We start from the raw sequence: 24050 nt of genomic DNA on the forward strand, positions 1-24050 counted from the left end.
CCGAGCCCAGCCCTGCCCGCGGGGACTTCGGAGAACTATCCCATATCCACCTTAAGCACCCTCCCCTTCCCCCTTCTGCGGAGGACGGGAACTGCCAGCTCCCGGCCCCAGGTGTCCGGGCCACCCCCGCCCCCATCGCCCCAGCAAGGCTGGGAGCTGGGGGCCAGCCCCCACCACTCCTCATCCTGCTCCTTGTGCAGCCCCCTTCCTCCAGCCCCAAGGAGTGTTCGCTGCTGCGAGAAGAGCCCCCCCCAAAAAAAAAATAACACCCAGAGAGAGAAGAGAGGGAGGGGGAGGAGGGAGGAAAGGCTGAGAGAGAAGAGAGACAGAAACAGAGAAGAGGCAGGAGAGGAGGAGGGGAGAGAGAGAGGGAAGCTGGAGACAGGGAGAGGGAGAAAGGGAGGAGGTGAAGGAGGGAAGAGAGAGAGGGCAGGCAGGAGCAGAGAAGGAAGAGGAAGAGGTGATGGGGAGCAGGATGAAGACATGGAGTTAGGTGGCTTGGGAGAGCTTAATGACAAGAGAAGCAGGAGGGGGGTGTGGATTTGAAATCTAGAGGTAACCTGGGGGAGAGGCAGAAGGCAGAGACGAGTAGGTAGGCAGATCCGGAGGTGGAGGGAGGCGGGAGGGTCTGGAGGAAAAAGGAAAGGAAGGAGGAGGGGCATAGAGAGAGAGGAGAGGAGTGGGTTTGGGTGGTCTCCATCCCTGGCTGCTTTGGGATTTGGGGAACTGGGGCTCCCTGTAGGGAGGAGAGGAAGCTTGGGAGTCCTGAAGTGAGAGGGTCCCAGAAAGAGGGGACAGAGGAGCTGAGATAAGGGGAGCCAGGGGATTGAGAAGGGGACCCTGGAAGGCCTCCCGGGGATGGGGGGTGCCCTTCGCCTGAGCGCCCCTCGCGCGCTGGTACTCTGGGCCGCACTGGGGGTGGCAGGTAAGACCTGGGGGTCGGGGCAGGAGCCCCTAAAGGCGGGCTGGAGGTGGGGGTGTCAAGGAGACGGTTCAGGCTGCTCTCTTCCCAGCTCACATCGGACCAGCACCTGACCCCGAGGACTGGTGGAGCTACAAGGATAATCTCCAGGGAAACTTCGTGCCAGGTGCAACCAGGGCGGGGACCCAGGAGTCCGACCCCCCAGGCGCCTCCTTCTTCAAACATAGGAGTCTCAGTCCCCAGCACCCACGCTTCCCCCAGTACCTTGAGTCCCAGCCCCCTCCACCCTCCCCACCGCTGAACCCCGGGAACCCACTGTGGGACGTTATACATGCGCATTTCAAGTATCGAGTGGGAGGGAGTTAAAGGAAAGTGTGGGGGTGGAAGAGAGTGTGTTTGCAGGGAAAGAGGCAGATCCAGGCTTCTGCTGGGAACCAGCGGTTCAGTGGCCCCCGTCTCCCACCTTGTCCAGTCCTGGCTTGCAACTCCTGTCCCCAGTACGTCATTATCCAGCTGTGGGACAAGGGAGATTGGAAAGAACTACAACTCCCATAGGGCACTGGGGCAGGCAGGCAGTGGATGGGTAAGCTGGCTGCCCTGGGGACTTCTGGTAGTTGTAGTTCCTTCCTCCCAATGACATAATTTAAGATGAGATGGATCAACGAGAGGCTGGAGGCATTAGGGGGTCTTAGGAAACTAAGATTCTTCCAGGACCCAAGATTCTGGACCCCAGCCTCTTCTTTCTTACCTCAGACCTAGAGTCCAGACCCCCAGCCTCTCCTCCCCTCTGGGATCCAGGAGTCCAGACCACAGTCCTCTCTCACTAGACCCCAGCATTGTGACCCCGCCCCTATTTCTGACTCCTCTTCCTCCCTGAACCCCCTGCCCCCAGGGCCTCCCTTCTGGGGCCTGGTGAATGCAGCCTGGAGTTTGTGTGCCGTGGGGAAGCGGCAGAGCCCCGTGGATGTGGAGCTGAAGAGGGTCCTTTATGACCCCTTTCTGCCCCCCCTGAGGCTCAGCACTGGGGGAGAGAAGGTAAGGGGGGTCTAGAAGGAGGGATTACTGAACGAATCTTGTAGGGGTGGGTATGAGTGGGGTCTGAGGGGGGATGGCTGAGATGGGAGGCCAGCACTGGGGAGGGGTATACAGCACTGGGGAGGAGAGAAGGCTCCCTACACTCTAAAATGAATCTCCCCTCCCCAAACATGGCTCCTCCAATCTTCCGTCTCCGCAGAAGCAATAGTAAACCACAACTGTTTCCCTTGCCAGGCACTGTTTTAAAAGCTTGACAAACCCCTCTAATGTGCATAATAACCCTATGAAAGACCTGCTATTATTATTCCTCTTTTATGGATGCAGATATTGAAGCACAGAGAGGTTGTGTTACTTGCCTGGGGTTACACAGCTAGAGAATGCCAGCTCAGGAATTCAAAACCAGGCAGTATGTTCCTAGTGGGCCACACCCTTATCCACTTTGCAATACCATTTCTAATGAGAGCCCACACTACCCTTCACTCAGCTGCCCAAGCCAAAAACCTCAGACTCATTCCTGATCCCAATGTTTCCCTCCCTCCCCATTCCCAGTCCATGTCCTTTCTAGTTTCCCTGCTAAATATCATTCAATTCCTTCCGCTTCACGTATCTGGTAGCTTCCTTGCTGGCCTGCCTCTTTGCCTCCTATGCAGTCCATTCTCCACACCACAGCCAGAGAGATGCTTAAAAATGCAAATTGTATCATTCCACTCTCCTGCTCAAAATCCTTCTATTAGAATAAGTCATAATAGCAAACACATAGCACCTATGAAGTGCCTGAGCGGCACTGTGCCAAGTGTGTTATATATATTCAGTTATTTAAATAAAAATATGAAACTCCCATCATTGTCCACAAGGCCCTTCATTATCTGGCCCCCATTATCATTCTCTCCTTTGCTCATTGGGCTTCTCTCCCACTGGCCTCTTGGCTGTCACTAAAACAGGCCACCTCAGGACCTTTGCACTTGCTCTTTTCTCTTCCTGGAACGCCCTTTCTCCCTGCTCTTTGCAACTAACCCCTGCTTATCCTTCAGGTCTCTGTACAAATGTTACCCTCCCCCATCTAGACTGGGTCCCCCATTGCATTTTCTCAGAGCTTGTGGACACAAGGTGTAATTAATTAAGCTGCTACTTAATGTGATTGAATGTTTATTGTCCATCTCTTCTCCATTAAAACATAAGCTCCATGAGGCTCAGGAGTTTTGTCTACTGATTCGCTGCTCTATTCCTGGCATCCATGGCACATAGTAGCAGCTCAGTAAATTTGTTACTTAAATGAATCCAACCAATATTGAGCACCTATCATGGGCCAAAAGGAGCCCTAGTGGTGAAGTGGTTAAGCACTGAGCTGCTAACCAAAAGGTTGGCAGTTCAAACTCACCAGGGCTCCTTCCGAGAAAGATGGTGGCAGTCTGCTTCCCTAAAGATTACAGCCTTGGTTGGAAACCCTATGAGGCAGTTCTACGCTGTCCTATAGGGTCACCAAGAGTTGGAATCAACTTGACGGCAATGGGTTTTTTTGGTTACCACAGGCCAGCACAGAACTTGGCAAGCAGTTGATGCTCAGATTATGCTGGATGACTAAATGATTGTAGGAAGTGGGAAATGTTGGAGTGGAAAACAGGAAGGAAAAGATCTGTGTCCCCATGACAGCTTCTGCCTCTCCCACAGCTCCGGGGAACTCTGTACAACACGGGCCGCCATGTCTCCTTCCTTCCTGCGCCCCGGCCTGTGGTCAATGTGTCTGGGGGCCCCCTCCTTTATAGCCACCGACTCAGTGAACTGAGGCTGCTCTTTGGAGCGCGGGACGGAGCTGGCTCTGAACACCAGATCAACCACCAGGGCTTCTCTGCTGAGGTGACAGCCACTGACCTCTGACCCTTGACCCCGGTTCTGATCTCACCCCAATTCCTCCCACTTCACCCTCTTCCTGTGCTTCACCCCACTCTCCTGCACAGAACTGGTCCTCCACCCTGAGCACTGACCCTCACCCTGACCTGGAAACCCAAAGTTCCCAGAGGTGGAGCCATTCTCTCCTCCCCTTCTGCTGGGGGACCCCCCCATCTGTGTCCTCTCCCCTCAGGTGCAGCTCATCCACTTCAATCAGGAACTCTATGGGAACCTCAGTGCGGCCACCCGAGGCCCTAATGGCCTGGCCATTCTCAGCCTCTTTGTCAATGTGAGTTAGACAAGATTCTGAGGGAGGAAGGGGTTGGTCGCCTGGATTCCAGAGTCTGACGGAGGAGGGCGTCTGGTAGTCTAGACTCCTGGGTCCTTAAGGAGGAGGGGACTAGGGGGTTGGACTCTTGGACTCCTGCTCCTCCCCTTGTACCCCGTCACAGGTGGCCGGCAGCTCAAACCCATTCCTCAGCCGCATTCTCAACCGTGACACCATCACTCGCATTTCCTACAAGAGTGAGTCCCTGGTGTGGTGGGAAGGTGGATCAGAGGAGGGGGGTCCAAGGAGGCCCCCTCTTTACTCTGGCTGATGTTCTTGCAGATGATGCCTACTTTCTTCAGGACCTGAGCCTGGAACTCCTATTCCCCGAATCCTTCGGCTTCATCACCTATCAGGGCTCTCTCAGCACCCCGCCCTGCTCGGAGACTGTCACCTGGATTCTGATTGACCGGGCCCTCAATATCACCTCCCTCCAGGTGACCATCTGCCCCTGACCTGGGGATCCCCCAGCCTTCCTCTAGACCTCTTCCGCTGACTCTCGGAACCAGAGAGGGCAAGAGGGATGGTCCGCACAATCAGGGTGCGTGGGGCTGAGCACTGCCTCGCTGCCCAGCTCCCAGGGGCGGGGCTTCCTCGTGACGTCACCAGGACCATTCCCTAGTCACTCTCAGTTTCCCCCCTTCCACGGCAGATGCATTCCCTGAGACTCCTGAGCCAGAATCCTCCATCCCAGATCTTCCAGAGCCTCAGCGGTAACGGCCGGCCCCTGCAGCCCTTGGCCCACAGGGCCTTGAGGGGCAACAGGGACCCCCGGCACCCCGAAAGTCGCTGCCGAGGCCCCAACTACCGCCTGCATGGTATGGTCCAGTCTGCATCCCCTCCAGGTCTTGGTCTAACCCGTCTGTGTGTCTCCCCTTGATGTCTCAATATGGCAAAGCCCTACCCCCTTTTGCTGTGCGAGCTCTCATTCTCCTCCCTCTGTGTCAACTTGGTACAGTCCACCTCCCCGCCTTAGACCATTGGTGGTCCATGATTTGTCTTTCCTCTTCACTGCTTTGCAACTCGGTATATAACCTGAGCTCCCTGGCTTCCTTGTAGAACAATTAACGACTGGTCCATGGTACAGTACTTCCTATCACTATGGCTTAACAACATGGTACAGACCTCCTTATTTCCAGGTGGTATAACCCGAGTTTCACCACCCCCACATCGAGAGTCAACTTGGTACAATCCCTTTCCCTTCCTACTGCTTCCCTGTGGTTTAGCCCGGTGATCTAATGGCCACCTCTGGTTTATCAACATGGTACAGTCCTCCCCCCGCCCCGTACCTTCACGTAGTTCAGCCTAGCGCTGGACGTCCCTATTCCACCCTCTTGCTGCCTCCTTATGGTTCAGCCCAGTGGTGGTCCAACCCCTAGAGCGTCTCAGCCTGGTACGTTCCATCTACCCCTTCGCAGCCTCCATTATAGTAGAGCCCTGAGCAGCCTTGCTTTCGGCACTTGCACACCCCTAACAACAACAAAACCCCAAAACCACTGCTATCAGTCAATTCCCATTCATAGGGACCCTATAGGACATGGTACAACTACCCCATAGGGTTTCCTAGGCTGTAATCTTTATGGAAGCAGGCTGCCACATCTTTCTCCTGCAAAACTCGTGGGTTCCAACCACCGACATTTCGGTTAGCAGCTGAGTGCTTAACCACGGTACCACCACGGCTCTTTTGCACACCCCTATTGTTCCCTAAACTAACATCTTCACCGGTGCCCTCTGTCTTTCAGTGGATGGTGGCCCCCATGGTCGTTGAGACTCCCCATCGAGGATTGTGCCTGCCTGTCCCAAGTCTCCCCGCTAGGGGAGGGGAGTCACCCCCAAAACAAAGCTATTAAAGGGACAGAGACTTCCTGTTTCTCAATGGTCTGATTCTAGGCGCGGTGGGGAAACATTTGGGTACTAAACAACAGCAGCCTTCTAGAAACCAATCTTCCTTCTCCTATACTCCCACTACTCGGGTTTTTGGCTGTTTCCCAGAACAATCATTTGAACATGCATCTTTTTTAAGCCACGACCCCCCCCCCAGTCCCCACCCCCAGGCAGCACGTGCGGAGCCATGTGCTTCCCCCACCCGCCTGCCTCATTGGCCCGAAGTGGGTCACGGTCCCGCCCCCAGCACCGCCTCCTATTGGGCAAATGTAGGTCAGGGTCCCGCCTCTTTCCAAAAGGCAAGGCAACTTCACGCGCGGAGCCCCTCACGCGTCTTCCTGGACCTTGGCGGATCTAGGGCCGTCCCATTGGCTGTGCGTCTCGAGAGAGCGAGATGCGATTGGCCCGCTCTTGCATAGGGAGGGAGGCACGCGGCTGGGGTGCATGGCCAAAGAGGCGGGCGGGGCTAGGCAGGCGCGTGCGGGGGCTGGGAGGAGGGGCCCGCGCTGTGGCGTCGGGTGTTTTGGTTTGGCTTTTTTTTTTTTTTTTTTTTCCGCAAAAGAAGTTTGCTTTGGCCCCGCCTCAAGGCGGCTGCCTCCTCCTGCCCCTCCGCGCACACCTCTTGGTGCAGATTGCAAAGCGCCTTCCGGCAAGAACTGCAGATTTTGCAAGAGCCAGGCTCGCCCACCTTGTAGGAGTGCCTGTGTCCCCTCGCTCCCTCGGTTGCAAAGAGCCAGCTGCCTGATTTGGTCACCCCCTCGCTCATACTGCAGGGTCTCCGGGGACCCTCTTGAGTTGCACATTTCTATACAGACGACCGCGAATCCCCGTTGCTCCTAGGATTTGCAGTGTTCTGGACACTGGAGGCTTGCAAGCTACACTCGCCTGCCCCTGGGCAGACACTCGCCCGAACGACGGGAGTGTGCCGCTGACTGGCAGGCCAGCTCTTCGCCTCTCCATGAGCCCGTGAGCCTGGGGGCAGGTGCCCAGTGATGGCGCGGCCCTCGAGCGACAGGACACCGGCCCCCCTGCTGCTGGGCGGCCCGGCCGGGGCCCCTCCTGGAGGGGGAGCGCTGCTTGGGCTGCGGAGCCTTCTGCAGGGGACCAACAAGCCCAAAGAGCCGGCCAGCTGTGAGTTCCAGCCCCCACTTCACCCAACTCAGAGCCCCGTTAGGGACTCAAGAGCTATTCTTCCAGCCTTTATCCACTTAATTACTCAGGTGTTCAAGCCCCTAGATCCTTTAGCACTCTGGAGCCAAAAGTACCAGCTCTCAACCTGGTCCACCCCGAGGACCCAGGATTGCAGGCCCCTATCCCCTTTTCTTTTTGCTTCCGGGAGTCTGGACCCCCGTTGTCTGGGGCAGAGGGAGGGGGTGTGTCGGGTGCTCACACGGTGGTGACACGGGCTTGGGCGGGGCCTCCAGGGGTCACATGGGGCCTTGGATGAGGAATGTGCCGGAGGACTAGAGACCCTTCCTGCCCCTTAAAGAATGTGGGGGAGGGGGATGGAGAACAGCACGCACGGGGAGTGGGGGTATTTCGGAGGAATTACAGAGCTGTCATTTTTTTCCCTCTCACCTGTCTAACCCTCTCTCCGCCTACCCTTCTGTGACACCCTCCTCCTGGGCTTCCATCCCCCTTTCTCTGGGTTTTTCTGTGTCTCCTCTCCACTCTGGGTCTCTGTCCCTATCTCTCATCTCTGCCTCGCTCCCCGTCTCTGCCCTTCTTTCTCTGTGGGTGTCTGCCTTCCTCTCTGAATCTCTGTCCCCTCCTCTCTCTGGGTGTTTGTCTTTCCCCCATTCCCCCCCCCCCGTTTGTCCACTCTTTTTGGATCCCTGTATGTCCGCGGTGTGGGTCTCTATGCCCCCTTCTCTCCGATCTCTTTGACTCGGGGTCCTCTCTATCCTTTCCCTCTTCCACCTCGTCCCGTCTTTCCCTGGCCCGCAGGTATCTTGAAGGAAAAGGAGCGCAAGGCGGCTCCGGCGGCAACCACTGTCCCTGGGCCGGGCCTGGAGTCAGCGGGCCCAGCGGAGGCCCCAGCTGGGGCGGTAGTGGGCGGCGGGTCCCCGCGGGGGCGCCCAGGGGCCGTGCCCGGTCCGGGTCTGTTGGCGCCGCTGCTGTGGGAGCGGACGCTGCCGTTTGGCGACCTGGAGTACGTGGACCTGGACGCCTTCCTGCTGGAGCACGGGCTCCCGCCTAGTCCACCGCCTCCCGGGGGCCCGTCTCCGGCGCCCTCGCCCGCGCGCACACCGGTGCCCTCGCCGGGACCCGGCTCATGCGGCTCGGCCTCCCCCCGCTCCTCGCCTGGGCACGCCCCCGCCCGGGTTGCTCTCGGGGCCGCGGGCGGTCACCGCGCAGGTGCGGCGGAGGGGGCGGGACTAGTTTCTGGATGGGCGGGGCTTCGACTGCAGGGGGTGGGGCTGCACATGACCTCGGGCCAGGATGGTGGGGCTTCGCTTTGGGCCGAATTCTGGGCCCTCTGGTTCAAAGATGCCCTTGTGGCACACTGGTTAAGTGCTGGACTGCTTACCCAAAGGTCAGGGGTTCGAAGTCAGCAGATGCTCTCAGAGAAAGTTGTGGCAGTAGTCTGCTTCTCTAAAGATTTACAGCCTTGGAACGCCTATAGAGCAGTTCTATTCTCTCCTACTGGGCGCTATGAGTCTCAACAGAATGGAAGGCAGTGAGAATTTTTTTGGTTAGTTGAAAGATGTTGCCTGAGGAGCCATATTCTGTATCCCCTAGTAGACCAGGGACTGGGTCTCCAGGATCCCTAGGGGAGGAGGAACTTGGGATCCCAAATCCCAAGAAGCCTGTCCAGTGGGGAGACATTGTGGACATTTCTATGCGACGTGGGGACCAAGGGTCCGTATAGTCGGAGGCGGGGCTGGGAGCCCGGAACTCCGTTGTTATTCACTGTGGAGTGGGTGGGCCCTGAAATGACTGGAACTGGGATAATGATCGGAACTCGTAGGTCCTCTATTAGGGGGAAGGCAAGGGCTGGGCACGGACTTCTAGTCCCCTAGGACATCAGAGGGTGGCATCCCCGGGTCCAGGGTACCCTCCCCCTCCCGTGTAGAGGGGCTGCAGTCCCGGGTACTGGAGTCCTTCAGATGGGAGGAAGTTGGGGGTCTTGATTCTGGGTCCTCCAATGGGGCGAGAACTGGGACTCGTAGATTCCTGGAAGACAAGGAGCCTGGGATCCCAGAATCATGGGTACCTCAGTGGCTAGGGAGCTAGGGCTCCGGGGAGAAGGGGGAGGTGGTTCTCCTGTGTTCCCCAGAGAGCAGGGGGGCTCGGATCTTTGGAGATTGAGAAGTGCGAGTTGAGAGCCGCAGGAGGAAGAGGAAATGTCGGCCCCCTCGGGCACCTAGGGGTCTCCAGGGGCGGGCTGCAAGCAGGGGATTCCTGGGCACACCTGTCCCCGGTCTGACCTCCGGGCAGAACCAGGCCCCTCCTCTTCCCAGCCGCACATTCCCGCGCCACGTGAGTCTTCCTTTCCGGCCTCCGCGCTTGGCGCACGCGCAGTCACGGGGGAGGGGCGGGGTCTAGGAAACGTGAGGGCGCCCGTGTAGTGGGGGGGGGGGGGGGGTAAGGAGAGGAGAGAAGCAGGCACCAGCACGTGACTCGGCCCCGAACCTGTGTCCTCAGCTGGCCCTGTCTTGCTCGCTCTTAAAGGGACAGGCACCTCTTCTTGAACCAACATTCTGGAACCTCAGAGGCGCCTCCTCTGCTCTTCTCTAACCCTCTGGAGCGAATAGCTCTTAGACTAACTTGAGTTCTTTTCAATGTAGTGGATTCTTTTTCCCTTAACCGTCTGGAGTCTGGGCTTTGGTCAGGATTGCAGGAAGAAAAATTCAGGCTAGACTATGGGAAAGAAGCTAACGCTATGAATATGAAGGCCTGAGGTTTTAGAGCTAATAGTCCCGAATCACATTGTTTAGTGCAAGTCAGCTATGTCCAGGCCTCAGTTTCCCACTTTGTAAAAGTGTAGTTAGCTCTATGATTTGTAAGCATCTTTGTGGTTTAGGAAATCATCTTGTCTTATATTGGGGAGGTTGATCCCTGGCAGGTTTTATGTTAGATCCCAGAAGGGTTTTCTGTGTGGTTAAGAGGAGGGTGGATATGACACCAGAGCAGGGGGTAGATGTTGGGAACCCCCTTCCCAAAATTAATACACACTTAAGTGACACAGTTTATTTCCCCAAGGCCTGAGCTCTCGGGACACACCCAGCCCTGTGGACCCAGACACTGTGGAGGTGCTCATGACCTTTGAACCTGATCCAGCTGATCTAGCCCTGTCCAGCATTCCTGGCCACGAGACCTTTGACCCTCGTAGACATCGCTTCTCAGAGGAGGAACTTAAGCCCCAGCCCATCATGAAGAAGGCACGGAAGATCCAGGTGCCAGAGGAGCAGAAGGTGAGCAAGGTCAGAGGTGGGACCCAGGCTTGGCCAGGATGGACCTTTCTTCACAATCTGGGCTTCTCATAGGATTATTGAAGGTTCTCCTGACCTGCACCCAAGGATCAGTACTCCTTGGCCATGGGGCACAAGGAGGCAGGTGTTTGGGCCTTAGATTTATGAAGATGTATCATTGAGCTGGGATCGACTCGGCAGTGGGTTAGTGGGTTTTTATCATTGTGGGTGGAGTCCTTGGGTGGCACAACCAGTTAAATGCTGGGCAGCTAACTGAAAGGTCGGCAGTTGGAACACATCCAGAGGTGCCTCAGAAGAAAGGCCTGGTGATAAGCTTCCAAAAGGTCACAGCCTTGAAAACCCTGTGGAGTACAGTTCTACTCTGTAACTCATGGGGGCTTCATGAGTCAGAACCAAGTTCATGGCAACTGGTTATTATCACTGTGAGATGCAGACTCAGCCAGCCTTGCTAGGCTCCGCTGTACACGCTGGGAGCTTCTCTTCTCAGTTGGGCCTAAGACACTCAATGGGGCAGGCTTCAGGCTCTACTCGGCCCAATTGCTAAGGGACAGCCTTCCTTAGCAATGGGGTGTCAGCCTGTCACTCCCTAGCAGCAGTCCAAGCTAAGGCTGGGCCTCTGATCTTTGCTTTGGGGCATCCTTTGGAATGGCCGTATCTCCCTACAATGCAACCTTTGCTAGTCCCTCCAAGCCTTGGTGACTGGAGCTGGACTTCTCACTGGGCTAGGTCTCAGGTTCTCTTTTGCTGCCAGTGCTCCATTCTGATTTGGTGTCCTTTGGGCAATGTCTGGGAGTCCCTGGGTGGTAAAGACAGTTAGCAAGCTCAGGTTCAAGTCCATCCAGAAGCACCTCAGAAGAAAAACCTGGCCTTTCACAGTCTGCTTCTGAAAAATTAGCCATTGAAAACCCTATGCAGCACAGTTCTATTCTGACACACATGGGGTCGCCATGAGTTGGAATCAACTTGAAGGCAACTGGTTATGGGGAGTGACTACATCTTTCTAGCATTCTTTCTTCGCCAGTTCTTGGGTCTCCCCTGTCAATGGGCACTTGGGCTCTTCTCACAAGATTTTGCCATGCCCTTGTGTAAGAAGCAGTCTCCTAGGCCGGTGGTTTCTCCTGCTGCAGGGCCGTGTTGCTAGGGTCTGGATTTTCCCTGGCAACCGAGAACTAGGCTTTAATTAAGGGGGGGGGCAGTTTTATGAGCTTGGTGGGCCTTGTTACTAAGGAGTGGCCCTCCTCAGCAACCAAATTCAGGGATTGGAGAACCCTAGGCATAGTGCTGTGCGGAGGTCTCAGGCTGGGCTCCATTGCTAAGGGGCAACTATTGTAGCAACTAGGGCCTGTTGGGAGGAGGTGCTCCCTGGCCAGGGTTCAAAGCCAGTGGGTCAGAGACTGGCCAAAGTCAGTGGGACCACTTAGGCCTTACCTTATGTTTGTTGAGGAGGGATGGGGTTGTGGCAGCCATGCTCAAAAGGAGTCCAGCTCTGGGAGGGTTTTATGGGACACCACACCTTTTGCTATCAGGATATGGAAGTGATATATATGGCACTGCTTTTCACGGAGAAGCTCTCAGACCCTGAAGGCCCTGTTGCTTGGGAACAAGCATCCTTAGCAACCAAGTGCTGACTGCAGACCCTTTGTCAAGTGGGAAGGGCTGAGTTGGCTTTGCACAGTGGTAACTTGAAGCTCAGTTGTTTGGGGGTGGGATATCTCATGCCTCAGCTGTTGCTAGGGGGCTGCTCTCCTCAGTGACCAGGGCCCTGGCAGGGCAGACCCTTCAGTATCTTTTAGGATCTACTGCTGGGGCTAGAAGCTCTAGGGGTCTCTTAAATGCCCCTTGGGTCTTGAAGGTACAGTAAGCCAGGCCACCCCTCCCCTCCTCTGTCCATGGGGCCTGGGCACCCCTGGACTTCAGTGCCGTCTCCCCCACCCCCAGGATGAGAAGTATTGGAGCCGGCGGTACAAGAACAACGAGGCGGCCAAGCGGTCCCGCGACGCCCGGCGACTCAAGGAGAACCAGATCTCGGTGCGAGCAGCCTTCCTGGAGAAGGAGAATGCCCTTTTGCGGCAGGAGGTGGTGGCCGTGCGCCAGGAGCTGTCCCACTACCGCGCAGTGCTGTCCCGCTACCAGGCCCAGCACGGGGCCCTGTGAGGCCGCTACCCCCAACCGGGCGGCACTCTCCTTCACCTTGCTCAGACTTGCTCCCTGACACCCTCCACTCTCCCCGCCCTGTGGCCCTAGGGCCGGTCAGCTGGGTGCCCCAGGGACGTGACAATGCAGATAAATACATTTATATTTTTAAGAAAAAGCAAGCCTTCCCCCTCCCTTGTGGGAGTGGGGAGGGGGCTGTGTGTGTGTGCCCCCAGCCTGCTGGGGAACCCAGCCTCCCACCGACTCCGTTAACACGATCCTGAATAAATCTTGAGAACCCTAGAGCCAGCTGTTGTGGGGGAGGAGGCACCTCCCTGGCCCCAGCTCAAGGCCAGTGGGTCAGACAGGCCGTGGCTCGTGGGCAGCGGTCCACAAGGCAGGAGCTGCTTCAAGTGCTACCGCTCGAATCTTCCCACGGGCTTCCGGATAGACGAAGGGGCGAGGGCCTAAGAAGAATGAAGCGAACGCCTTTATTGCATAGACCTTTTCAATTGCTTTGAAGATCGGGGACAGGAACTAGGGACACACTTGAGACAGGAGACAAGGGGAGTAAGCTTCCCCGCCCCCACGGGGGGAGGAAGATTAGTGCAAATACGAGTGCGGGCCCCGGGGAACCTGCCCCTCGTGGGCTGATTGGCCAGTTAAGTGCAGGCACCGAAGTGGACAGGGCGAGATCCCGGTGCTGACTGGCCAATTAACTATGGCCTTCCCCGGCTTGTATATTTCGGGTTTCATCCGCGTTAGCTACGCTCCGCCCTCAGTCGCCCTGGCCTCTAGGAGCTGGAAGCGAGGGTCTGGATTGAGCCACGTCCCCCTAGAAGCGGCTGGAGTGCAGACGCCAGGTCCTGCCATCGTGGGTCAGGCAATACCGTTGGGGTGCACCCATGTACCTGTAACCGTCCTGCCCACCCCTGGAATTCAGGCTACCCTCCGGCTTTGTGTCTGGTCCCCTGGGGGGGGGTGCAATCCTGAGACTGGGCCAGGCCCCGGCACTTGAGGCCTTCGCCCTAAACTCTAGCAGCTAGATCATCTCCAGTTCAGGCTCCGCCCCTTGGAATGTAGGCCCCGCCCCCAACGAACTCCAGGCTGTGTATGAGGCTCAGGACTCGCCTCCTGGCGGCCCAGTGAGCAGCGTACCGAGGCCCGGGTGCATCTGCGCCTGCACTGGTCCGTACTCCACCTGCTCGCCATCCACCGTGAGCACGCCGCGAGGCGTGAGCGGCTCGAGGCGGAAGGCACGAGCCGCGGCGTAGCCCAGCTGAGGGCAGCCCAGGCCAAAGTGGCTACCACGCTCCATAGCCAGGAAAATGCGCAACAAGGTGGCCCGTGAGATGCCGCCACGCACCCAGCACAGGTGCACCAGGCCATCGTCAAAGCGAGCGTGAGGGGCTGCCACCATGTCAGCACCAAGGTGGCTGGGCGAGATGGCCAACAGGAGCACAAAGTCCTCCTCCATTGTCACCCAGCCTGGGGGCAGCGGGGCACCCAGAGGAGGCAGCAGGTGGTCAGGTGGGCCCCAGGTGGAGGCAGCTGCCAGGGAATCAGGGCAGGGATGCGGAAGCCCAGAGGGTGCTGGAATTTCTGGGGGCCCCTCAGTGACAGGTGAGAGGACAGCTGCTCTGGGAGAGCCAGGGGGTGAGGGCAGCAGTGGGTCTGGGGACAGTGGAGCATCCCCAGCCCCACCCCAGTCTCCAGCCAACTCTGGGCCGCCACCATTGAGGGACAGAATGGGCAGGGGTTCAGGTGAGCCAGGGGAGGCCAGGGCAGGCTGGGGCAGGGGTAGGGGCAGGTCAGACACTGAGCGATGCAGGGGCGAGTGGGCCATGGGCAGGGCTGGCTCTGGGGCCAGGGTCAGCTCCGATTTGGCCCGGGGCAAGCCATGGGTGGGTGTGGGCGAGGCAGGTTCCCCGGTGGCGGGGAGATAGGAGAGGCGTCCGCGGTAGGTGTGTAGTGTGGCGAGGCCCAGCACTGTGCCCAGAGTGAAGCGGGCACTGCCCAGGGCCCTGAAGCGCTCGCTCTGGATATCCACGTCTGACACGAAGCCCCAGGCCACGGACAGGAAGGATAAACAACGGGAGCCTGAGGCCAGCGTCACAGACAGCAGGTCCAGTGGGCGGCTGCCACCCCGGCAGAGCAGTAGAGAGCAGTTGAGCAGCAGATCAAGGCCCAGAGCTGGTGCAAACCTTCATGCCCAAGGTGGGTGACACCCAGGGGGAAAAAGCAAAAGGAGGTGGGTGAAAGACGCAGATGGGCAGGAAAGCCCAGAGCACGGAGACCAGGGGGCGGCTCCCTCCAGATGGGCTCATCTTACTGGGCTCCGTTTTAGTTCGTTCATTAGATAAGCATTCACTGAGTGCCTGCTGTGTGCCAGACACAGTTCCAGGCATACAGCTGAGAAGAAGACAGGAGACAATGTCTGGGGGGTGGGGAAGGCTCTGGATGGGGTGAGGGAGAGATGTGGGGACAGATGTTTAGTGCCATTAAATCAATTCCGACTCACAGCGACCCTATATAAAAGAGTAGAACCTCCCCACAGAGTTTTCTAGGCTGTGATCTTTCCAGGAACAGATCACCAGGTCTTTCTCCCACAGAGCCACTGAGTGGGTTCAAACCAACAGACTTTCAGTTAGTAGCTGAGTGCTTAACTGTTGCACCACCAGGACAGATGTATCTGGTCCTTACTACCCTGGGTGGACTCATCCCTCCCTCACTGTAGCCTCAGCTCTGGGATGCAGCAGCAGGTGCCCCAGCAGGGATGCCCGACCTACCCCCCGTGCTGGTTCACCGCTCCAGCCAGCGCATTGCCTGAGCCACACGGGAGGATGCCTACGGGAGTCTTCACAGCCTCCTCCCAGTCAGGGCGATCGAGGAGCCCGTTCAGCACCTGCAGGGTGGGAGACCAGCCACCTGAGTCCTGGTTCTAGCCTCCAGGGTCCCCGAGGGTGCAGGGTAAGCAGCAAGTGCTCCTGCCCTACCTCATAGAGCAGCCCATCTCCTGAGACTGTGACAATGCCGTCCCACTCGCTCAGGCTCAGCCCCTGGACCAGTTCCCGGGCGTGGTTCTGCCGCTCTATGTGGGAGCCAGCAGGTGAGGCAGGTTGTTTCATCCCTCACTCACCTCGCTGCTCCCGTAAGTCCCCAGAGTCCTGCCACCTCCACTGCTTTCCCAATACCCAGGAGACCCCCCCATTACTCCTCCATGACCCAGGAAACCCCTCCATTGCTCCCCCAGGACCCAGGAGACCTTACCCATTCATCCCCCAATACCCAGGCGACCTGCCCCCCATTACTCCTCCAGGACCCAGGAGACCCTCCCATTATCCCCCCAGGGCCCAGGAGACCCTCCACTGCTTCTCCAGTACTCAGGAGACCTCCCCCATTGCTCCCCTAATAGCTAGGAGACCCACCCCTCATGACTCCCCCAAGACCTAGAGTCCAGCCCCCTTTAGTTTTCCCCTGGGACTCAGGTGTCCAGGCCTCCTGCCTTCCTCACTCAGACCCAGGATGGCGGAGTGAGATCTGCCAGCTCCTGCCTCCCGTCCTGACCAGGCCCTTACCTGTCTGTATGAGGTTGAAGGACAGCCCAGCTTCGGAGATCATGGGCAGCACGTGGTTCTTACACCACTGCCAGGCCAGGCCCCGCCCCCCAAAGGGATTGACCAATAGGAGCAACCGGGGTGGCCGGGGCAGCAGCTCCGGAGTGATCTCTGCAGAGAGAAGGGGGATCTAGAGGCCAGCAGTGGGGGACTGGCACCCAGAACCTTCTGGAAGGTGTTTTTTCCTCGCAGCCTGAGCTCACCTGGCCAGGCTCAGGTGTGCAGCCCCACTCCCATCCCACGTGCTGGAACAAAGGCAAGGCTCAGGTGTCTAATCCCAGTACTCTTTCGCTCCTTGTGTTGCAGGAGCTGTGGTTTCCACTTTCCTCACTGGAACACCTGGACCCAGCAGCAGGTTACTCCACTGTGCCAGACTCCCTCTCTATCCCCATCCCTTGAGGCTCTAGGGGCCCCCAGGCAGCCAGCAGGACCCTGGAGGACCAAGGCAGGCCCATGAGATGGGGACCCTTGGCTAGTCACCTTCCTGTGCCAACTGAGGATCCCAGAGGGGGCCTCTGCCAGGAAGCCTTCTCTCACCCTCCCAGGCTGAAGCAGAGGTTACCTCTGGGCTACTGGGTGCCCTACAGGGCCTCTGTAACACCTGTCACCCTGAGTGGTGGCTAACCATGTCTTGGTCGGGTGCCCCTACCAGCCTGGTGGCCTCTGAGTCATTGTGCTCAAGACCCATGGAAAGTGGGAGGGGACAGAAGGGCCTAGCAGAGGGCAGCAGACACAAATCATTTCTGCCTGTGTTTTTTTGTTCCGTTAGTTGGCGTCAAGTCGATTCCGACTCTGGGTGACCCCATGTGTGCAGAGTAGATCTGCTCCATAGGGTTTTCAAGGCTGTGATCTTTCGGAAGCAGATCGCCAGGCCTGTCTTCCAAGACGCCTATGGGCAGGTTTGAACTGCAAACCTTTTGGCTAGCAGTAGAGCTCTTAACCGTTTGTTCCTTCTGTTGCCCGTCTCTGTCTGTATTACTCACTCAGCAGGGACCCAGTGAGAGACTCTTTTGTTCTTTCTGTTGCCCATCTCTGTCTGTATTACTGATTCTGCAGGGACCCAGTGAGAGACCTCATACAGACAGACACACAGAAAGGTACAGACAGAGGGAGCCTCAGGCGAGAACAACAGCCCAGCGTCTCACCCCCATCCCCAGGCAGTGGAAGCCCACGGAGCAGGCACATGAGGGTGGTGGCCCAGCGCTGGGCCTCGGCACGGTTCTCCTCATAGGCTGCTGCCCCATCGGCCCGGAAGGTGCGTGTGACTCTGCGCCGGGCCCCACGCCGGCCCCGCGGGTAGGTGTAGATGCAGAAGTAGGCTGCGGAATCCAAGGGGCTGCGGCTGCGCAGGGTGCAGCAACCTGAGACCTCAGCCAGGGGGACCAGGCCACCCCGGGGCCGGGCTTCAGGCTTCGGGCGCAGCCGCTGGATGTGCAGGGCCTGTGGTGTAAGGGTGAGGGCAAAGCGGGGGCCGCGGGCCGGGTAGGAGCCAAACTCTCCGTGCAGGAGGGGGGTACTGGCAGCCAGTAGTGGTGCTGGTGGGGCCATGGCCTTGGCCCTGTCCAGGGTACTCCCAGGCCCGGGTCTGTGACTCCAGGTCAGCTCCTGGTCCGGCCTCTGTAGGGAGAGAGGAGGGCAGGGGTCAGAGCCCAGGACCACCAGGGTGTGGGGAAGAAGGGGTAGGGCCTGTGGACAGGAGAAGACAAATGAGGGGCACGGACAGGTGAGATACTAGCACCAAAAACAGGCCCCAACAGGTATGGGGAGACCCTGAGGACACAGGGCCAGCATCCCAGAGGGTCCAGAGACTCAGGCATGCAAGCATTCACTCATTTATTCCCCAAATAACCACTCAGTATCCTCTACATGCCAGTCATGATGGCAGCCCCAGCAAACACAGTAGGGAACAAAACAGACAAAAATCCCTGCTCTCATGGAATTTACGTTCTAATTAGATGGCAGAAAAACAAGATGAAGTAAAATGTACAGTGTGTTGGATGATGACGAGGGTTTTGTAGGAAAATAAGGCAGGGGAGTGGAATCGGGATGGTGGAGACACGTACAGAAAGAAACACGCAGGAACAGAAACACACACACACCCACAGCGGGAGAATAACAAGGGAGAGAGAGACTCGGACACAAAGTGAAAGAGGAATAAGGTATGAGAGCCAGAAAAACACGGGGAAGGAGACATACAGCATCAATGAGATGAGACCCAGATCGCCGAAAGATACTTAGAGAGGAGCTAAGAGTTCAGGAACTCCAGGATGCCCTCTAAAAGGGTCGGGAAGACATCTGGGGCAGAGTTAGAAGGATGAGAGAAGACAGAGGAGAAAGAGGCAAGAAGCAGGTGGTGTGGACAGATGGAGACTGAGAAAAGGCTGCAACACGGAGGGACTCGGGGGCCAGAGAGCGATAAGGCCACATGCTGGCACCTTCGAGGGGCAGGGGCTGAGAGCTAGCCCCTGAGCACTGACCTGGGCGTCTGGCCACCTGCTCTCCAGGGAGGGTGTGGGAGCCGGGACTGAGGTCCCCTCCCCAGAGCCTCTCCCTTGCCCTCTGACCATATCTCCTCCTTCCTGCTCACCTTTGTTTCTCACTGCCCTGCCCAGCCAACTGCTGGGCCGGCCAGCACCTTCTCAGGGCCCAGAGCTGCCCCAGACACATGCCCATCATCAGGAGCCACCTCTGCCTCCCTTCCCTGGTGGCTCCCAAAGGTCCGGGGTACCTGCCTCCGCCCCCAAACTGCACCGATCCCCTTCTGGGAGCCTTGAATCAGGTTCAGGCACAGACCCTAGATCCAGTCCCAGGCCTGGGTCTCTGTCCCTGGGGTACCCCCAGTCTCTGAACTGGTCTCCATTATTTCCCCATTCCCTAGCTACCCTAGACCTGGGCCTGGGTCTCCATCCATAGGTCCCCTGACCCACAAGCCTGGGTCTACGTCCCCGGGTCTCCCAGCCCGGGGCCTCCATCCCCATCCCATTTCCAGAACCCTGGATCCCTCAGTCCGGGTCCTGGAGCTCCATCTCCATCCCCCACCCCGATACCCCAGTCCCAGGCCTGCGTCTCCGTTCCTCTAAGTTCCTCAGTCCCCCCAACTCGGGCCCCTTCCCCAACCCCCGCACCCTCTTCACATGCCGGGTCCTCCTCCAGGCGGCCCCTCAAGACAGCACCAACCACTCCCATCAGATCTGGGGGTGGGGGGAAGGGTGTGCTCGACTTAGCCAATCGCCGAGCGACCGGTCTGAGTCGGACCAATGAGAGCTCGCGGGGAGGAGCGAATCGACTCGCGAGCTTGTCGCAGGGGCAGGCCGAGGGAAGAGCCCGAGAACAGGGCGGGGCATCCCGCCTGGCGAGACCCACCGCCATCCTAGGTGAGGGGAAACGCGCAGCAGAGGGGGTGTCCCAGTCCCATAGCCAGCCACAATGCCGCCATCTTTGTCGCGGGCACGTGAGTCTGTCCCATCCGTTGAGTTTATAAATGAGACAAGGGGGAGGAGACTTTAGCTGCTGAGACAGAGAGCCTGACAACCCAGGCATACGGTAACAAATGCCCAAAAACGTGCAAAGGGGTAGTAAAACAGATTCAGCGAGGCAGAAACCCAGAGAAGCAGAAGAGTCAGAGACAACAAGAGAAGGAAGTCTCTACTTCAGTTACAAAGAGACACAGACTCAGACAGAGAAAAGCAGAGATACAAAGAGACAAAAGCAGCAAGAGTGACAATGAGCAAGGTAAGGAGACAGAAGACCCCGAAAATGACACTCTGGAATGAAAACCAGGGACGAGAGGCTCATTAATTCACAGATTATTTACCTTGGGCTCAAACCAGAGCGGAGGCAACATGAGATAAACATCTGCCCAGTGAATGACCCAGTCAGTGGCTTGCTTGTCTAGAGAGAGATACAGAAGAGAGATGGGGAGAGAGACTTCCGGGGGAAGGGGAAAGGCTTAGAGAAATAATGTTGGGAGGCCCAGAGGCTGAGAGAGACCGAGACCAAGAGAGACAGAAAGCAAAGATGTTAAACACACACAGAGGCAAAGGCATGGTGAGGTGGAAAGGAAACACGAAACCCATTGCTGTCGGGTCGATTCCAACTCATAGCGACCCTACAGGACAGAGTAGAACTACCCCATAGGGTTTCCAAGGAGTGGCTAGTGGATTCGAACTGTCAACCTTTTGGTTAGCAGCTGTAACTCTTAACCACTGCGCCACCAGGGCTCCAAAAAGAAGTAGGGTAAGGCCATATCAGGAGACTTAGACAGGGACAGAACTTTACTAGAAAGAGACAAATGGAGGAAAAAGTTCCTTTCTTGCCAGACAATGTACTTTGCATCCAACCCAGGGTAGCAACCACCACCACCACCACCAGTTACTGTCAAGTCCATTCCAACTCATGGCAACCCCATGTGTGTCAGAGTAGAACTATGCTCCATACAGTTTTCAATGGCTGTGATCTTTTGGAAGTAGATCGCCAGGCCTTTATTCCAAGGCACCTCTGGCTGGATTCGAACCGCCAACCTTTTGGTTAGTAGTCGAGCACATTAACCATTTGCACCACCCAGGGACACCTCCAGGGTAGCAACATCATCAGATAATAAGTGCCAAGGAATGCCCGCAAAGAAAGAGGGACAGAAACCCAGTGAGACAGAGAGACACAGCATCAGAGCTTGGGACCAGGAGAGAGAAAAGCAGACACTGACCAAAAAAGCTGAGACTCAAACACTGAGACCCAGTTACAGAGACGAGCGAACAGGGAGGAGGAGGAAAAGGAAGCAGAGATGAGCGCCTGGAGCCCCCCAAAGGAAGGAGAGATGAGGGGCTCCAGGCCCCTCACAAAGACTTGCTGTGTGACCTCAGGGAAGCCCCTGGCTTCTCTGGACCTCAGCTGCCCTGTCTGTGACATGGAGAGAAAGCGAATCTGACCTGCCTGGAGAGAAGGTCTGAGATGGCAGGGCCTTGGGTGATGCATCCCACAGTATTGCAGTCTTGGCTTTCAGATGGGCCCTTACCTGGTCCCGCTGTTCCTCTGCTTCAAGGCATCCATTCATTTGCCTGCCCTCTGTTCTGTTACCACATCAGCACGACCCAGGCCCTGGGTCTTAGGTTACTGTGAGTGGGGGCACAGCAGGGGGAGCAAGGAGTCAGACACCACAATCCAGGCCTGGCCTTTGGCTCTGTGGAGGAGAGGCACAGTGAATAGGGCAGACAGCAATAGGTGCTGCCAGGTGTGCTTGAACCTCCCAGGTAGGGCCTCCCTGAGGAAGGAAGAAAGAGAGGGTAGGTCAGCAGGGCTTCAAACCAGTTCTGCCTGGTTCAGTCATGGCTGAGGAAGTGTCACCGGAACAGACTTGAATTTTTAAAGTTATGGTGAACCGGAAAGAGCCTGAATGGGAAAAATTACGAGTTGAAGCCCTGCTAGAAACTTAATCTCCCTCTTAGAGAACAAGGGCAGCACTTGCATCGCATAGCAACCAAATCTCTTGCCCTTGGATTTTGAGCACAGCCTGAAGCAGCGTTGTCCCACTCAAAGACAGCAGCTGACCGTGCTGCTTTGAATGTGTGTCGCTCTCCATAGTCCTGCCAATAATCCAATCTCATGCATCAGACTCCTGAAAGAGCTCACTATGCCTCTTCCGAGTCTCCCATTCCAGGGCTTCGACCTGTAGTTTTTCCCATTCTGGGTACTGTGCTGAATCTGCCAAATGGGAAAACTTTGAGTCTGTTCCTATTTTGCTTCACTGGCCATGACTGAACTGGTTTAAACTGGTTTGAAGGTTCAGCCTCATTACTGCCCCAGCCAGTCCATCTGATCACACTCAATAAGAATTCATTTTTGTTATGTTGTTAGGTGCCATCGAGTCAATTCTGACTTATAGTGACCCCATGCACAACAGAACAAAACACTGCTTGGTCCTGCACCATCCTCACAATCATTGCTACGTTTGAGTCCACTGTTGCAGCCACTGTGTCAATCCATCTCATTGAGAGTCCTCTCTTTTTCGATGACCCTCTGAGACAGATAGGGTTAACTGTGCTGGCAGAATAAAAGAGCTGTTAAAAGACTACCAACTAGAAGTTGGGTATACAGGAACCACATCTTATCAACATAAAATAAGGTCAGAACAACCCGTGAATTACTATTTCCTCCTTCATGTTTTTTCTGGTCCCTTTCCCCTTCTTACAGGTTCTGCATGTGCAGAAGAACAAAGTGTGACCACTGTTTTGGCCCACCGAAGGGGTCGAAGTAATACAGATCAGTGCACCTGCGCCATATCCCATAAGTGATGCCGAGAGCTGCCAAGGGGACTCCGTCTTGGATATCAGCAGGTTCCATCCTGGATTCCAGATGCACAGGCAACCTAATTAGTATGCACTACCATTCCAAGGAGCACCCACCCCTCTGAAGAAACCCACTGAATATTCATTGCTCTGTTGTCCCCACCGAACCCATATAAGCCCTAGCCTTGCTTCTCCTTGTGAGACAGTCTTTTGGAGAGGCGTGAGCCCTGACTGACTCCTGTTACTTGTCACAAGTAAAATAAACCTGTTAGAGCTGAACCCAAAAATTGTCTCCTCTATATATTCTTAAAAAAAAAAGACAAGGACCCATTAAGTCTGGAGGGCCTCCATGCCCTCGGTGGTAACACCTCCACTTTACCAAGCATGATGTCCTTTTCCAGGGATTGGTCCCTCCTGACAACATGTCCAAAGTAAGCAAGACAAAGTCTCGCCATCCTCACATTTAAGGAGCATTCTGGCTGTGCTTCCTCCAAGACAAATTTATTCGTTCTTCTGACAGTCCATGGTATATTCAACACTCTTTCCCAATACCATCGAGCACTTATTATGTGCACAGCATTGTCCTATGCACTTTTATTAACTGAGAATCCTGGAAACCACTCGATGTGGCAGACCTGTTATCATCTCCATTTTGCAGATAAGGAAAGTAAAGTACAGAGAGGGTAAGGGACTTGCCCAAGGTTACACAGTAAGCAAAAGGGCCAGGATTTGAATTTGGTGACGGGGCAAGGCACTATCTCACATCTTTCTACATCTCTTCTTCTCTGGATGTCCATCTTCCATTCCCCCACCACTACCAACGTACGTCCACCCCCTACCCCGATCTGTCTCCCCCTTTTCTGGATCTTTTTACCGGCTCTCCCCACCCCCGACCCCCAGACAGGGGCCTCAGTGCACTTCCTCTGCCTTCCGTACCGTGCATACCCCCCGCACCAACGCCCCCTGGGCAAGGTAAAACCTCTTTGGCTGGGAAAAGCCGACCTCAGGAGACGAAGGCTGGGGGTAGTCAGGGAAGGGCCATCTGGGGGCAGGAGGGAAAGTGGGAACGAAAAGGTGGAAATGCAGAGTAGGCTGCAGCGAGAAGATTTCGGGTTAGACCTCAAGTAGAAATTCCTGACCTGCGGCCGCGCTTGGGGTGCAACAGGAGATACGGAAGACGTGAGATAAATCAGGAAACGCCCGAAGCTTAGGATCAGAGGTTTTCCAACGCCCGAACTAGCCTCACCAGCCCCGCCTCCTCACCTCCAATACTCGGCCTGCCGAGTCCTCCGGAGCCGGTGAGAGGCTGTCGGCGTCGGGCCAGAGCGTCACCGCGTGACGCGTCCTCCTAGCTCCGCGCGACATGTCTCTCGCTCCCAGATCATTTTCTTCAGGAAGAGTATAGAGAACAGGGCCTGTTGAAGGCCAGAAAGGCCTCCGACGTACTGGCCCTTCCTTCTGCGACGTCGCTCTTGTTATTCTTTGGTTGTCACTCCGTCGTATTCCGGACTCTCTCCTTTAGCCGGT

The 24050-nt window shown here is 56.6% G+C and overlaps 3 protein-coding genes across 3 annotated transcripts; 2 read left to right on the top strand and 1 right to left on the bottom strand.

Moving 5' to 3' along the window:
- The first annotated feature begins 215 nt into the window (after window positions 1-215).
- On the top strand, window positions 216-6115 carry CA11 (carbonic anhydrase 11). Its single transcript, XM_004381685.2, has 9 exons — window positions 216-925; window positions 1014-1088; window positions 1815-1957; window positions 3626-3811; window positions 4038-4133; window positions 4297-4369; window positions 4455-4609; window positions 4825-4990; window positions 5915-6115. The coding sequence occupies exons 1-9, from the start codon at window positions 859-861 to the stop codon at window positions 5938-5940; spliced, it is 987 nt and encodes a 328-aa protein (XP_004381742.1). The 5' UTR covers window positions 216-858; the 3' UTR covers window positions 5941-6115.
- Window positions 6116-6498: 383 nt separating this feature from the next.
- On the top strand, window positions 6499-12930 carry DBP (D-box binding PAR bZIP transcription factor). The gene is made up of 4 exons (XM_004381686.2): window positions 6499-7187; window positions 8004-8414; window positions 10263-10474; window positions 12431-12930. Exons 1-4 carry the CDS (start codon window positions 7049-7051, stop codon window positions 12644-12646), a joined length of 978 nt encoding a protein of 325 aa, XP_004381743.1. The 5' UTR covers window positions 6499-7048; the 3' UTR covers window positions 12647-12930.
- A 100-nt stretch (window positions 12931-13030) lies between these two features.
- SPHK2 (sphingosine kinase 2) lies at window positions 13031-24045 on the bottom strand. The gene is made up of 7 exons (XM_023736285.1): window positions 23787-24045; window positions 21254-21418; window positions 17388-17859; window positions 16204-16353; window positions 15622-15716; window positions 15415-15530; window positions 13031-14829 (listed from the first exon to the last, which is right to left on the bottom strand). Exons 2-7 carry the CDS (start codon window positions 21290-21292, stop codon window positions 13746-13748), a joined length of 1956 nt encoding a protein of 651 aa, XP_023592053.1. The 5' UTR covers window positions 21293-21418; window positions 23787-24045; the 3' UTR covers window positions 13031-13745.
- Between the last annotated feature and the right edge of the window lie 5 nt (window positions 24046-24050).

This window comes from Trichechus manatus, unplaced genomic scaffold (genome assembly GCF_000243295.1).
Source record: "Trichechus manatus latirostris isolate Lorelei unplaced genomic scaffold, TriManLat1.0 scaffold00087, whole genome shotgun sequence".
Taxonomy (NCBI): domain Eukaryota; kingdom Metazoa; phylum Chordata; class Mammalia; order Sirenia; family Trichechidae; genus Trichechus; species Trichechus manatus.

Bases quoted from the DNA above. Each gene is read 5' to 3' on its own strand.
- CA11 (XM_004381685.2), top strand. From the start codon at position 859: ATGGGGGGTGCCCTTCGCCTGAGCGCCCCTCGCGCGCTGGTACTCTGG. The intron at 926-1,013 runs GTAAGACCTGGG...CTCTCTTCCCAG, and splicing joins GGCCGCACTGGGGGTGGCAG to CTCACATCGGACCAGCACCT. The intron at 4,134-4,296 runs GTGAGTTAGACA...ACCCCGTCACAG, and splicing joins TTCTCAGCCTCTTTGTCAAT to GTGGCCGGCAGCTCAAACCC.
- DBP (XM_004381686.2), top strand. From the start codon at position 7,049: ATGGCGCGGCCCTCGAGCGACAGGACACCGGCCCCCCTGCTGCTGGGC. The intron at 8,415-10,262 runs GTGCGGCGGAGG...TATTTCCCCAAG, and splicing joins CGCGGGCGGTCACCGCGCAG to GCCTGAGCTCTCGGGACACA. The intron at 10,475-12,430 runs GTGAGCAAGGTC...CCCCACCCCCAG, and splicing joins AGGTGCCAGAGGAGCAGAAG to GATGAGAAGTATTGGAGCCG.
- SPHK2 (XM_023736285.1), bottom strand. From the start codon at position 21,292: ATGAATGGATGCCTTGAAGCAGAGGAACAGCGGGACCAG. The intron at 15,717-16,203 runs GTAAGGGCCTGG...GCTCCCACATAG, and splicing joins CTTCAACCTCATACAGACAG to AGCGGCAGAACCACGCCCGG. The intron at 15,531-15,621 runs GTAGGGCAGGAG...CCCACCCTGCAG, and splicing joins GAGATGGGCTGCTCTATGAG to GTGCTGAACGGGCTCCTCGA.